This window comes from Prorops nasuta, unplaced genomic scaffold (assembly GCF_024137725.1).
Source record: "Prorops nasuta isolate Cenicafe-Biocafe unplaced genomic scaffold, Cenicafe_Pnas_1.2 PNAS00004, whole genome shotgun sequence".
Classification (NCBI taxonomy): domain Eukaryota; kingdom Metazoa; phylum Arthropoda; class Insecta; order Hymenoptera; family Bethylidae; genus Prorops; species Prorops nasuta.
In genome coordinates, this window is record NW_027116801.1 from 4,268,248 (window position 1) to 4,282,342 (window position 14,095).

Here is a 14,095-nt window from a genome sequence, read left to right on the forward strand (position 1 = left end):
ATAAAGGATAAAGATTTTCCGTAGGCATTTTACACTTCGATTATTCCCACTTGAGACGTAAGATAAAAAGTTCAGGATTCAAAATTAATCCAGAGTCCGATTAAAGAAAAAAATGAATTTTTCCTGGATCCGTTGTTTTCATGGCTAATATACAAGATTTTCATTTATTTAAAAAGAAGTAGATCAATGCGGTCCACAAAGATAAGAAAATTAAATTATTTGTATGTTTATCAACGTTATGATAAGATAAGAGGTAAAACATACGTATATAATAATAGTACACTGCAAAACAAAAATAAATTAACAAAAACAAGAATAATTATAATCTCTGGTTAAGTAAAAGTTTAAAATCGATTTCGATTTTTAATCTCAGAAAAGCTGCACGAGTTTATATTTCTGCTTTCGCAAATGTTTAAAAAATATTATCATTTTCAAACCAACTTCTACAGCCACGTTAATCTACTTGCCTGAGAGGCCAAAATCGACTTTTACTTTGTCCGTAAATAAATACCAGAAATTGTAATGCATATATTTTTCCCCAATTTTTATGAGCATAACGTACAATATTTATTTTACAGAGGAGCGTTCACTGCCCGCTCCATTTCCAGCCGAAATATTGTTCTCTAATCTCAACGCCGACATCCACGCACACTCTCGCACACGCACACGCATATCAACACTCGTTCATCAGCTCGCTAACATATTATCACACGGCTTAAGACTACCAACGATTTTCATATGCTCTACTTTCGTGTAAATAAAATCGCGTAGCATACGGGGAGTGATGCTTGTCTGGAAACACTTCGATCGGACGCAAAAAGAAACTTTTATCGCACGTCGATGTATTACATTAATAAATATTTCATATAGGGGAGAAAAAAAAAATCTATGTCGTTTCTCTTTTCTAATGGGCTGCGTCCAATCAAGATGGGCCTCAAGCGAATACTGCCGCATATGGAGTACACGTATTTTACAAAGATGGCGAAAAATTTAGGGGAAAAGGATCGAGTGATCGATTGGGAAAGTTGAAGCGCGGGCCGTGTTTCGAGTTTGCTAGATCACAGGAGAATTGCACTTGGCCGCAGTATTAGCGCGTGACGACGCCATCTGTAATATCCCGGCATCTCGAGAGCGCGAGGGACTCGAGCACTGTTTTTTCGCACATGGTATAACAAATCGTTAAAGTACAAACAAGATTTAAACGCTAATGCGATATGTCAACGAAGTGCAGATTTCGCGAGTATTGGCCCACGCGAATCGATTATGGCATCATCGCAACAATCCCCTTCGCGAATGCTGCAGAATAGATCGCTGTACCCACGCAATCACGTGTTCTGGATCAACGGATAAAAATATCGATTACCCTCCCGTGATTAATCTCTTCCGAGGCAATCTTGCTATCATACAATCGGAAGACTGGACGATAAAGTCGTCTACGACGTTCCTCTTATTTTTATAAATATATACAACTTAAAAATTTAATTATCAAACGAAGCTTGTATCTTTTCAGACGTGATTCCCGAAGCGATATATCGAAACGTATCCCAGAAGCATAGTGTACGATGAGCGAAACATATTCTCCGTCACAGATCAACAAAAACGTTTAAATATGTACAAACTTTGATATACTTGAAAGAGAAAGAGAGACACTTTCGCTTAGGAATAAAAGTATACTGAATATAATAAACGATAAATTGAGATCGAAGCCTGTTTCAACGACTAGGACTGTTGCCGATACTATAGAATATAGTCGAGCCACTAAACTATACAGTGGTTACACGAACCACCTAATAATCACTATATCCACATTCTTTTTACACGATTCACTGGATGAGTCATCAGTTTTCTGTTGGACAGCGTCGCAGGAGAAACTCGACGAATGCTCAAGGTTTGCATACAGCGAGTGTACTGTACAATAAATCCGACGTGAAAATTTCAAGATCGTTTTCTGGTGATTGATGAGAGCGTAGCACGAAGGAATCACATTGAAAACGAGTGGAGTAGTCAGTGGGCCGGCTACGCATGCGGATGCGTGTGCTGGTGTTGGTGCGGGTGAGTCGAAAGAGCGAGGCCCGTGGAGGATGGCGTGGAGGTGGGTGGTGGCCCCGTGGCGGTGGCCGCTGTCGTTGACAGGTGATGGCCGAAGAAGGCCGGTCCCGTGGGAGGATAAGGGGGTGCCGCGGGATGATGATAGTAGCCAGGTGGCGGAGGAGGAACCGGCGAGGGATGGTGAACGTGTGCGTGAGGATGCGGATGTGTGTGGGAGTGGGGGAGAGGATGCTGGTGAGGATGAGTGGCGAAGAATAAGGCTGGCGCGTAAGGCGATGGATGTGGCGGTGTCGTAGGAACCGTCGGACTGTTCACGTCCAAGCCTGGATTCTGCTTCTTCCACTTGGTCCTCCTGTTCTGGAACCAGATCTTCACCTGCGTCTCGGTCAACGAGAGGGACAGCGCTAGGTTCAATCTCTCGCAAACCGAAAGATACCGAGTGGTCTTGAATTTGTTCTCCAAGGCCACCAACTGCTCGTACGTGAAGGCTGTTCTGGCTCTCCTAGGTTTTCCTCCGGTGGTACCACTGCCTCCACCACCCCCGCCGCCTCCGGTACCGTTTCCTCCTCCACTGCCATTCTGACTCTGACTTTGACCCTGGTTCTGACAGTTGGACACCTGAAGGCTACCGGAAGACGATGATGAGGACGATGACTGTCTCTTCTTGCAGTTGCCACTAGCACTGTTCGAGGTCACGCTGCCTCCTGTCGTTGCACCCTCACGGACCACGTTGGAGGACTCCTCGGTGACTCGCATTTCCAGATCCTCGTCGTCCTCTTCTTCATCCGGATCCTCCTCCATGTCCTCAGTGATGTTATCCGGGGTGCCCTCTTCGTCCTCCTGGCCGCTACCGCAGGCAAACTCGCCCCGCGAGTCCCCATCTGAAAACAATATCCTCTATCACTCTCCTGTCCTTCCGATAAAGCTAATCATAGTGCGCGATATCGAGCCCCGAGTATCGTCTGACATAAATTGATTATTATAGTACGAGCGAAATTGGCTGGGTTTCGCGTTTCTGCAAATCAGTAACCAGACTCCTCTCGATGGCTCGATACCTGTTTTTTCTTCTCGGATTCCTTCAGCCCCCAAGACATTCCCGCCGGCAAATATAGATTGAGTTTTTCAGTTGTAATTCATATTACGCTTCATTGTCTTTCCGATCCATAAAATTATACAACCAATGTAAATTAAGCGTTCACCAATAAACGTATAGATATATAGCATTAAAATATATATTGTGTTTTGCTAGAGATTTTTACACACACGCTCGTTGAATATATAAATTTGGGTAGACTAATTAAAAATGTTAATCCCGAAAGGAAAAAGTGAACGGTAGATCGAATGACTGGGATTAATGTTGGAAAAATTTCGTTGAAACTCGCGTGTGAATGGTTGGCCAAATCTCCCCATTTAAAGTACATTAAATCACAAGAGTATTACAGGGTTCGTCAGTAGGAACGGTCGGGGTACATTCCGGCGGGCGGTAAATCGAGGCAAGATGCGGAATCGGTCCAACTGTTTAGTACTTTGGGAAATTCGTTTGGCGGGGTATCAGCTGCATTTAATTTAATTTTTGTTTGCCCGCGACATTTAGGAAGGTAACGGGCGATTCGCGGTTGATTTCGTGGTCCGTGTAAGAGTTTACCGGGCAGTTTCGCGGAGAGAGGGGACAAATGAGCGAATGAGATGGGAAATGAGCGCGGTTGCAAGAGAAAAGCGTATAAACAAAGAGGGAGAGAGATGGTACGGCCGGCCAATCGTTCGCTCAATGAGAGAGGAGATTGGAGATTCAATCAGCACGCAGATGTCCCGGGGACAGATATTCCCTGGCTCTGGCCCGTGAGGGTTGGGCACCCCAGGGAGGATGGGGTTCCGGAATAAAACGGTATAAAAAGTGTACATGGAAGTGTGTATATGTGTGTGTTGGAAAGAGACGGACGGACTAACGGAGAATTAAAGAGAGAGAGAGAGAGAGAAGGATGGATGGATTGATAAAAAGGCCCGTGATTAGAAAGATAGAGCACAGGAGGATGGATTCCTGGTATAGGAAGGAAAGAAAAGGAGGACAAACGCGCGTCGACTGGAATGGGAGAATAAACGCGGTGGAAAGATGAAGAGAGAAGAGAGACAGAGTAAAAGGGTGAGGAGGGAGGGAGGGGGGGGGGGTAGTGTGGGGGTTTATCCGAATTGGCGTGGATCGTGGGCCATAGCATTCTAGCGTTGAATCCGGTGTTGGTGCTGGAGTCTGTGCGAGCGACGGGAAGGGCCAGGGGATGAAAGTCCGTAGGGGCGACGGATCGAGAAGGTTTACGCCGTAATGGGATTTGTATCTCGTTAACGCGCGATCGTTCTTGCCCCGTCGTACAGGCCGCCAACCTAGTCTCGTTCCATCTCTCTTTTCATCTCGCTCTTTCATTCGGCATCCTGACTCTTCTTCTCCTTCGCTCCTTCCGCTCTTCCATCCACCCTCTTTGTTTCGCTCGCACGAATAACCTGCCCCTCGTCTCCATCGCCACGCACACACACAAGTACACTTTTGTATATAGTATGCATCCATACTCGTACACCTGTACGGTGCCGATTGATTGCGTCTAATTGAATTGCGTAATTTATATTGTACCTTTCTCTCATTCTCTCATTTCCCCTTTTCCTTCTCCCTACCCATCTTTTCATCGGACCGCCACTTGTTATCCACAGTCGACCTGTACCTGCCTATCCAACCTTCTCATTCTCGTTCGTATCAGTATTCGTACCTGCAGTATCATTTCGACCGACTACGACCTGAGCATTATTCCCAAAGAGAACCCATCTCTATCCGGCATCGATTTCTTTCCAACAACCCCTTCCCGGAATCCTATTCGTTGTGCTTGCATTCTAATGGGCTTTGTACCTCGTTATCGCCCACGCTCCTCGACCTTAATTGAATTACGCAATTCATATATATATATATATATGTAGTAATTCTCCTTTTGTCACACTTTTTCTACACCTATACTTATAGCTGCTCTTTTCCTCCCTTTATTTCTCTGCATCGTCACGTCGCTCCAAAACATCCCCTTGTACTTGTGGACGATTTCTCTCTGATATTTTTATATACTTATTTATATGCAAATAATAAAGTTTTCGGGTCTGGGAAAATCATTAGACTGTGCAAATGCATTTATCACGGTTAGATCTTCTTCATTGAACAGAGTTCCATACTGCTTATAGTGGGAGAAACGATTGGCGGTACGCGTCCCACTCCCGAGGGATATGTTAAAGGCACATTGGGGATGCGTTGACGCAGCATCTCACCCGAACAGTTGGGAATATTTATCTCATTTTGGTCGTGCTCATTAAACACAATGACAGCATTTAACGACAAGTGCAATGATCAAGGGCGACCAACAGTGTATCCTTAATGGGTTGCATCATCGATATCCTACATAATGGCGATCATCAGTATTTCGCCTCCTGCTGATCCATATATTATACTGCATTATATTCTCGATAACACATCCAATGACAATCGTTTTTCCACACTGATCACCCTAACCAAAGATTTCCATATTTTCCCAAACACACAGATAATTACAGTCGAATCGTAACGTACGTCGCAATCTTTAAAGAATCATCGGAACACAAGGATAAAATTTAATCAACGCTTTATTCGGAATAACTATATCGAAGCATTTGACGAAGGAAATTATAACACTGAGATTGGAAATAATTTTCGAATTAGGCAGAGGATTTGTAGAAATTAGGGAGAGAGAGGATGGTCCGCTAATGGAAGGGGGATTGAAGTGGTTCGGATAAGAGAGGAAGAGATGTGCTTATGTTAAGACGAGCAGGGACAGCGGCGGAGGAGAGTAAGAGTGAGAGAGGTATAAAGGGAAAGGAGGGGGGAGCGGGGGTGTATGTGCGGAGCAAGGAGAAAAGCATTGTGATGCAGAGGAGCCAATTTTCTGGGCGGCTTGGCTCGATGCGACCTGATACGGTGCGATGCTGTGCGATTATCATAACAACCGACGATATTATTCCGTTGGCTGATATCGTGGGTTGGAAGCAGCAGTCGAAACGGATTTTACCGATCAGTTCGGCCCTGATGCACTTTTAATGGGAGCCTTTGACCACCCTGGAAGATGGATGAGCCAAGAGCACTGTAATCCCGATTTCCTCGGGCCAATCGATTCTTCGCTTACACTCTCGACCCCGTTTCTCTTTCTCTCTCTCTCTCTCTCTCCTAGACACATTCACGTACATGCATGTACACACAAATATGCAGACGAGCGCGCGCGCGCCTTGGAATGTCCCCAGTGATCCGTCTCTATCAGCAGCGTGCTTGTTCGCTCGAAATTTGTTCGTGGAAACAGAACTCGATGGAAAATGGACATTAAGATTTTGCACTTTGGCTGGTCCCGTAACGGAATAAAAGGGACGATGATGACGGGATTCGAGGACTGGTTAACGCAGATTAGCGAAGCGATTTGTCACAATCCGACAGGCCTCCCCCTCCTACCCACTTTCACCCCCTTCCTTCGATGCTTCTTTTGCCTTTATCGCTATCCCTCGCCCATACTCCATTAAAGTCAGTAAATCAATCGTCTACTGTGAAATTGCTACCGAATACCTTGGGAGAACATTCAGAATCGCTCAAAACTTCCAATCTTTTTTAAAATAGCCCTCGTGCTTATTCTTATGAAATTTCAGTGCATCTTTCGTATAATCCGCTGTTTTCCAGCGTTTGTTCAGTCAATTAGTGGATATCGTCTAACTAATATTTGTGCTCTATTAACTTAATTAGCAGAGGCCTGCACTGTTACGAGTTGAATAATTGATTACGCAAATCATAGATTATAAACTAAAGCATCCATCTAACGCACGGTATAGCTCTAAATTATATTGGTTTTATATGCTCTCGCTTTCGCACTACAATTTACGATTCGTATAAATAATACTTAATTGTCCGTGGATGTACGAGACAGAGGATCGTATAATGGAAGAATTTTCGTTGCAATATTTGACGTGCGCTACAGTGTACGTGTATTTGAAGAATAGTTTAAACGTCTGAATATAAAGGTTAATAAAGAAAGGAAATTTATGAAGAAAGGATATATTCTCATGGTTCTCATTAATGACCGCTCGCATTAGAATAAACGGCTTAACGACTAACGAGTCAAGGATTTATTTATGGATAATTTGACACTCCGTAATTTCCTGCTTAAGATTGGCTGCTGGTCAGGTGGGGACCGTCACGTTAAAACGTAATAAGCGTTATTAGGCGCGACACTAATGAGTTATCCAAAAGATTTAATTTTCACGTTTCGAGTAATGCGTCTGGCATCGTACGCTTCCCGTTTGTCGCGTATATTACACACTCAAATATAGCCACGGAGTGCGTAAAATTTGCACGATCGTTGGAGGAGAGACCATCCTTCCAGCTGCTAAACATAGAACGAGGAAGAAGCAAGATGGCGTTAGCCAATCAGCTGAATGGGTGACTGAGAGACGAGAAGAGTGTCATGCGAGATTGCAACGTTGCAGCCGAGAGTAAAATTTCCACCAACTTTGGATCTTCTATATTATTCTGTGAAGCAGTATAAATAATCGAGTGTCTAGGCCGAGTAGGAATAAACGTGCTGTGTGACTGTTGTGGGATCTCGAGGCTTGCTCGGTGGGACGTTAAAGATATTTCTTGCGCAAATAACGCGTCAAGCTTGATGCAAGTTAATTAACTCGACGAACCGACCTGACATGACCTTGGAACGAAATAGATGACGTTCTTGAACTACCGAGACGCGCGACGTTCTTTCAAAAGCACGAAAGAAGCTCTCCGGGAATGAAGACTGATCGAAGCAGCCCAGTTCCTTTGTCTACAAGTGCCAGTTGTTAAAAATAATTTACCAAAAGCCACAACAATATTCACTTTCGAAAAACCTTGCAACATTAAATTCTACCAACAATAAACGTCGTCGAACCACTTGAAAATAATAATTGGACGAAAAAGAAGGAGCACGAGGAATATAAATAAGAGAGTGACGGGGGGTGAGAGAAAAACGAGGATCGCAGTGCTGTCGAGTTAATAAGGTCCGTTAATGGATTCATTAACAGCAAATAAATTAGTGTTTGTAAGCCGACGCTTGTCAGGATCGTCGAGTGAAATGACATAACCGTGAGGTTGCAACGAAAGAACGAGCGAACATCTGCGTTCAAGGACCAATACTCGGGACAGATGTTGCATGTCGAGATGCGAGTGGAGAGAAGCAACGCGAGATATTCACCTTCGTGCACGCTGCCAGGCCGGCGGTGTCTCCGATGCTGAATTCGGCCGCGGACCACGCGGCCGCCGGTAAACTTGTTGGGATCCAGAATGTTTTCCACGGAAAAGGCCAGACATCTCTTGTTCGCTTGAACCGAGTTGGCCGTGGTGGTGATACTTCCGGTTGCCGGGCCGGTAGTCCTCGTGGCGTTACCGGAAGTGCAGACTGTCATGACTGTGGTGGAGCCGGCGGAAGCGTGTCCGGAGATATAAATAGGCGCGTTGTGTCCGGTCCCGTTGGTAGCAGCGACGCTTTGAACACAGGAGAACGGATGGACGGTGGCAGCGGGAATGCCACGGTTGACGAAGGAGTGGAGGAATTGATCGGTGCTGGAGGCACCGCGAGAGGAGGGTGCGGTGAGGTCGACGGGGCTGCTGGGGTTGCTCTCGTCCACTTCGTTCCTGCAGACGTCAACCTCGACGTCCTCGTCCTCGTGGAAGGTGCGTCCGTTGCGTCGTTCCCTCCTCTCGAGGTCCTCCTCCTCTTCCTCCTCCCCCTCCTCCTCCTCCTCCTCTTCGTCATCCTCGTCGTCCTCCTCGGGTCTGGCTAGCGGCGTTCTTTCTTCCTCCGCCTCCCCCTCCTCCTCCTCGTCATCCTCCTGCTCCTCCTGGTCCTCGTCCTCCGCGTCCACCACGGCCTCCAAACGCGTCTCTCTCTCTCGCGTGTCCATCTCCTCCACTGGTTCCTTCTCGAGGGAAGCATCCCGCAGGATCGGTGAACTGGCTGGTATCGGGATCGGCTGACGCATGTTGTCGTACCGCAGGAACGGCTCGGCACTACGTACGTGCAGAAACACGTGCCGCCGCTCCTGACCCGGTATCGACAGAGCCCGCACATCCGGCTCCTCGCGAGGTAGCACCACCGGCCCCAGCGGTGACACCGTCCTGCTCTCTTGCATCCTCCACATCGCGCTTACCTCGCTCGCTGCCCCTTCATTTTTCACAATTTTCCACCCTTCCGACCACCCAAAACTACCCCTCTGCAAGTCTCAACTTCATCCAGAGAGCAAAGCCGAGGCGAGCCAACAGCACTTGTCACAGTTACAACCAAAAAACTTCACACAAAAAATTGATCACTGCCGATCGAATCCTTCGGGGACCGTCGGGCTTCCTCGGAGCCTCGCTCGAAAGACTTCTGCACTGGTCGCGCGACGTGTGATTTTTCATACGAGCTCAGTGTTGGGATTTTTGTGCACGCGTTTATTAGTGTACGTGTGCGCGCGCGTGTGTGTGTCTGTGTGTTTTCGCGAGAGAGCGGAGAATAGAGTATAGAACGAAACGGAGCGGAGTAGATCGGAGTGTATCCTCGCGGCGCGGGAGCGTCGGTGAGCTGCGGTGGCTCCTAGAGAGCCATGGTGGCAGAATAGGTGGTATATCGCGTATTATTAGTCCGAGGAGCTTTGTAGGAAAGGACGGTGGCACGAGCGGGGGTTGTTCCGCCTCGACTGGGCGGGGCCAACCCCGTGGTGGTTGGCGGAAAGCTCCGGGAGTCCACCAATGCTGCTCGAACCTGCCGGATGCGGGGGTTGCGCGTGCAAACTGGGCGCCGATCGAGCGTTGTGTGGGTGCACGTGGCCCGGCCCGAGACTCACACATACCGGAGTCATGCGGAGACGCGCGTATGTGCATCTCCACGCACACCACCTTACTGCGGAAAACGCGTGGAGTCGTCGACGCCGAAACCCGAAGCTTCGCTGCCCCCACCCCTGCCGCCCCCGTACGAGCTTTCGTCGGATATTCGGCTCGCATCTTCGTCTCCCCCCTCTTACACCTATTCAAACCCCCTTTTGCAACTCCGCTAAAGTGGTTTGTCTTTGATTTAACCACTACCGAGAACGCGTGCCGGTTCGTCGATATCCACCTACCGACCTACCTATCTAGGTATAACCGACCAGCCACCCCCATCTACCTGGCGGATCTCCGGAAATCGCGGCGCTACCGTTATACTGATGGTGATGGTAATGGTGGTATTGGTGGTGCAGGTGGTACTTGTGGCGTTGATACTGGTGGTGGAGAAGGCGATGATGCCATTGGTGGTGGCGTTGGGGTGGATTGACGATGATCTTGGTGGTGGTGGATGTTCCAGCGTTGCTGCTTGTGTGTATTAGTAATTGTGTTGGTGCATGGACGTATACAGGTATCTCTGTCTTGTCGACTCCGTGTTGGCCAAGCGAGACTCGCAGATGAGGGAGAGGTACAGGAGGGACGTGGTGAGCTCTGGCGTTCTTAAATCTACGCGCGGATACTGTTTATCCGACCATTTAGGTAATTGCTGGCCTACCGTTCTACCAGCCCTTCAAACGTACCACCGGATGAGCTTGCAACGCTTGCGTAATTCATCGTCCTCGAATTAGCCGAGGCCAATTATATTCCTTCACTAGATATAGGTACTCCCTGATTTCAATATATTTCCTTCATTAATTTCTATCCCCTCGAATCTAAAAACGACGTAGCTTCGTTAATTAATCGATTTTATGGAGTGGACGTTGGAGTCAGTCTTAATTCTCCAATTTTCACCGGTCAATATATATACAAGTTTCTATACCACTGGAGGATTCTTGCGAAGATATTTTTATTCCCTGCCTAAGTATCCCATAACTCCGTAGAATAGGAGAAATTGTAGTGTTAAATCATTGCTTCCATTTTGCGACAAGTTGCTGTTGCTGCAGAAAAATATGAAAAATATGCTGGTAATAATCGAGTGGGGAATAAAATTTTTAACTTGGCTCGCTGCGTACAATGCTGTTATAGAATCGTGCGCTTCTACGTATAATAACGCTATGTGAACACGGAATGTGTATGACAAACAAAAACACGTAAAAGCGCCAGTATTGCCATCTCTATTAGAAAAATTGTTAGCTACTGCGACAAGCTTTGAATAAAAAAAACCGTATGCGATAAGAAAATGTTTGTTTTTCTCATTTAACAATTACGTATTTTATGCTTTACGCTCGAGGGGAAACTGCAATTTGATTATTAAGCTTCTACTCCCTGTACATTTTTCAAAATTCGGTATTTGCGCAAACATCAATGTAAATATTTCATAGTGGATCCACGCAAAATGGCTTTTTCTCCTGACTGCGTTTATTCCACGAAAGAGAAGTCTCATAAATAAATGTCAATGGTTTTTAATTATTCTGTAGCTTAAATCATCATTTTTAAAATACCATCTCTTCACTTTTCAAGACTTCTGCTCCGCAAAGTTTTAAAAGACTTTTCAAGCTGTCTTAGCAGTCTCATTGTCAATTATCCTCTGACAAACGACTGGACTCTATTTTCTTAGTTTTTTCGAGGAAAAGATTCGTCGCTTCGATATTTATCTGCTCGCCTCTCTAAATCGTTCCCACCAAAATTACATGTGCAGCAACACGGTTCTCCAAAGACCAAAAGAATAGAAATCGCTGATACTTTGCTAATCGCGCCACAACTAACACTATAACTTTGCGTGATATTCCGTTTATAGCCTGGAAGGATGCGGTTGGCACGGCGCATCTATCAGAAGCTGCCAAAAGTGTAGTTTGTCAGTGGAGTGGCTCGAGGTAAATTCTGACAGGTGAATATCGGCAGGTGGATTAGGCTAGCTTGCAAAGCGTTGTGGGTTTAGGCGGGCGTTACTAATAGTTCTGAAGCAACGGAGAGGAGTCTCTGTAGAGGTTGAATGGCGAAAGGGCTTTCGGGCGTGCGCGTCTGTGTTCGAGTTCGTGTGCGTGCGTGCGTGTGTGTGTGGGAGATGCAAGAGGGTGAGAGTTGATCGAATAGACCAGCCGTGACCAATTTGCGCCCGTTCGTAGTCCTGATCCCGATATTCCTGTGCAGAAGTGAGAGCCGGTATCCACTTGGTGGGTCGACTGCCAGGGTGAGAACCCCCCGTAGAAGATATTTGTCACGCAGAAGTCGCGCTGTGTCGCTCGATGAGCCGGCCACCCCAAAAGTTTCATGCCTATCTGAATCCGGCTACCACCTATTCGCGCCACGATAATTGGCCAATTAAAACGGTGGATCGTTCGAGTTACCTGGCATCCGATAATTATACTGTATTTCGCGGCGGTTCGCCCACGTATCCATGCGACCGATGACGTTGCGGGAGAGAGGGAGGGGGGTTACACTGTGGAGCTGCCTGGAAAACTCTACGTGGGTGTAGGGGGGGGGGGGGATTACTCTGCCTGGCCTGCCACCAGTGGGGGAGGTTACCTCTCCAGGGCGGAATCGACTATTCCGATTACGCGGCTTCCAACTCTACGACTACTTTTCTCCCCCCCCCCCCCTCCCTCCTCTTTCTCTTCTTTTTTCCCTTACCTTTTATCCCTCGTTCCTTTCGTACCAAAATCTCTCTCTCTCTCTCTCTCTCTCTCTCTCTCTCTTTCACTCTCTAAGAGAGATTTTCTTGGCTGCGCCCCTTTCCATCCTTCTCCTTCCAAAACTCCACGCTACCTCTCATTCACTCTCCTCAACGTAAATCAATGCGGCCAGCACGCCCTCTCCTTAACCTCGTGACGCATGGCTGGAATATTCCTCGGCTCTCCTGCCTGCCTTCCTTCACGGTGTTTACCCGCGTCGGTTTCCTACCTTGACGTTAGCGTTAAAAGCACCTCTAGCTACGATAATACCGCAAGCTTCGAACGTTTAATGCTGTAATGGATGAATCTTTCCATTTCCAGCTGAATACTTTGAATTTTTTCTTGATTGGTTGTGCATTTGTTAATTCTAGAATAGACGGTCGCTTGGAAATTTATTTGACAGCATTGTGATGCCGTAAAAAGTAGGCAAAGCTGTATCTTGTTACGAGAGGGGGGTTGGTATCCGTTACAGAAATTTGATTTACTGGGTGTGGAGGAAGCAATGGACGAAGAATCAGTGTCCTTTTACAAATGCGCTATTGACGGGTCGCCCGCACGGTCTCTCGTTATATAAGTCGAGCATTTTCTTCTAATTTATTTGGCCGACAAGTGATTGATCGTTTATCCCTAATTAGAGATCGGCATCTTCTGAAAAAATGAAAGAAACGATGCTTGACATCAGAGACGGAAATTGGATTCTTAGGCAGCAGAAAGTTAATACCGATAGCATCCTCGAGTCTCGGTGAGTTTGGGTGCGCGTGCGTGTGGGCCTGCGTTTAAGTATGTATGTGTGCACTGGGTATATTAGTTCTGTCAATTAAGCGCTTTTAATCGGTCTGTTGAAATAGAAGAAGCAGGAAAATTTGAATGGCCCACTAATCAGCTGGTAATTACTTTCCGCCGAGTTAACACACTTCCCAACGTTTAAATGTATAAGTGAGAAAGTTTAAGGATTTTCATGACGTTTCGCTTGCATAATATACACGGCAAGATTCAAGCATGCTAAGCCGCATAAATATGCTACTAATTTCCATTTATAATTTATCCCCCAGTTGGCTTCCCTCGTTAACGTAGTTTGCAGCACGACACGGCCACTATATAATCATGATACGATTCGTAATTCTGTTAATTTAGATTGTATGGATCATTCGGCCACAATTACAATTTATAATGCAGCCTATCGAATATCGATTCGTGTAAATAACATGATTGTACGCCAAATTTGCTTTTAATCCTCTCCATAATTTTCTCCACCAGAGCATTCTCGATTGAGATAAAAAGCAAAGTCTTATCGTTCGAGTTATACGAGCTTCGACATTACATCATCGATGCGTATAGCAACGTAGAAAGCTTCCCAGATTATTTCCTGCATCTTCCATCGCGCTAAAAATTTATCGACAAAACGAAACAC

General features: G+C 46.4%; 2 protein-coding genes across 2 annotated transcripts in view; one reads left to right on the forward strand and one right to left on the reverse strand.

Annotated features, from left to right (window-relative positions):
* Nucleotides 1-231: 231 nt before the first annotated feature.
* Nucleotides 232-9,324, reverse strand: slou (slouch). The gene is made up of 2 exons (XM_066725367.1): nucleotides 8,310-9,324; nucleotides 232-2,930 (listed from the first exon to the last, which is right to left on the reverse strand). The coding sequence occupies exons 1-2, from the start codon at nucleotides 9,253-9,255 to the stop codon at nucleotides 2,017-2,019; spliced, it is 1,860 nt and encodes a 619-aa protein (XP_066581464.1). The 5' UTR covers nucleotides 9,256-9,324; the 3' UTR covers nucleotides 232-2,016.
* Nucleotides 9,325-10,584: 1,260 nt separating this feature from the next.
* The window catches only part of LOC136772649 (uncharacterized), a 38,058-nt gene continuing 34,547 nt past the window's right edge, over nucleotides 10,585-14,095 (forward strand). The window contains exon 1 of the mRNA XM_066725755.1: nucleotides 10,585-10,612. The gene's annotated coding sequence lies outside the window, so the exon portion shown is untranslated. The remainder of the gene's footprint in view (nucleotides 10,613-14,095) is intronic.

Excerpts from the sequence above, each read along its gene's own strand:
- slou (XM_066725367.1), bottom strand. The coding sequence starts at position 9,255 with ATGTGGAGGATGCAAGAGAGCAGGACGGTGTCACCGCTGGGGCCGGTG. Across the intron at positions 2,931-8,309 it reads GCCTGGCAGCGTGCACGAAG|ATGGGGACTCGCGGGGCGAG; the intron begins GTGAATATCTCG and ends TATTGTTTTCAG.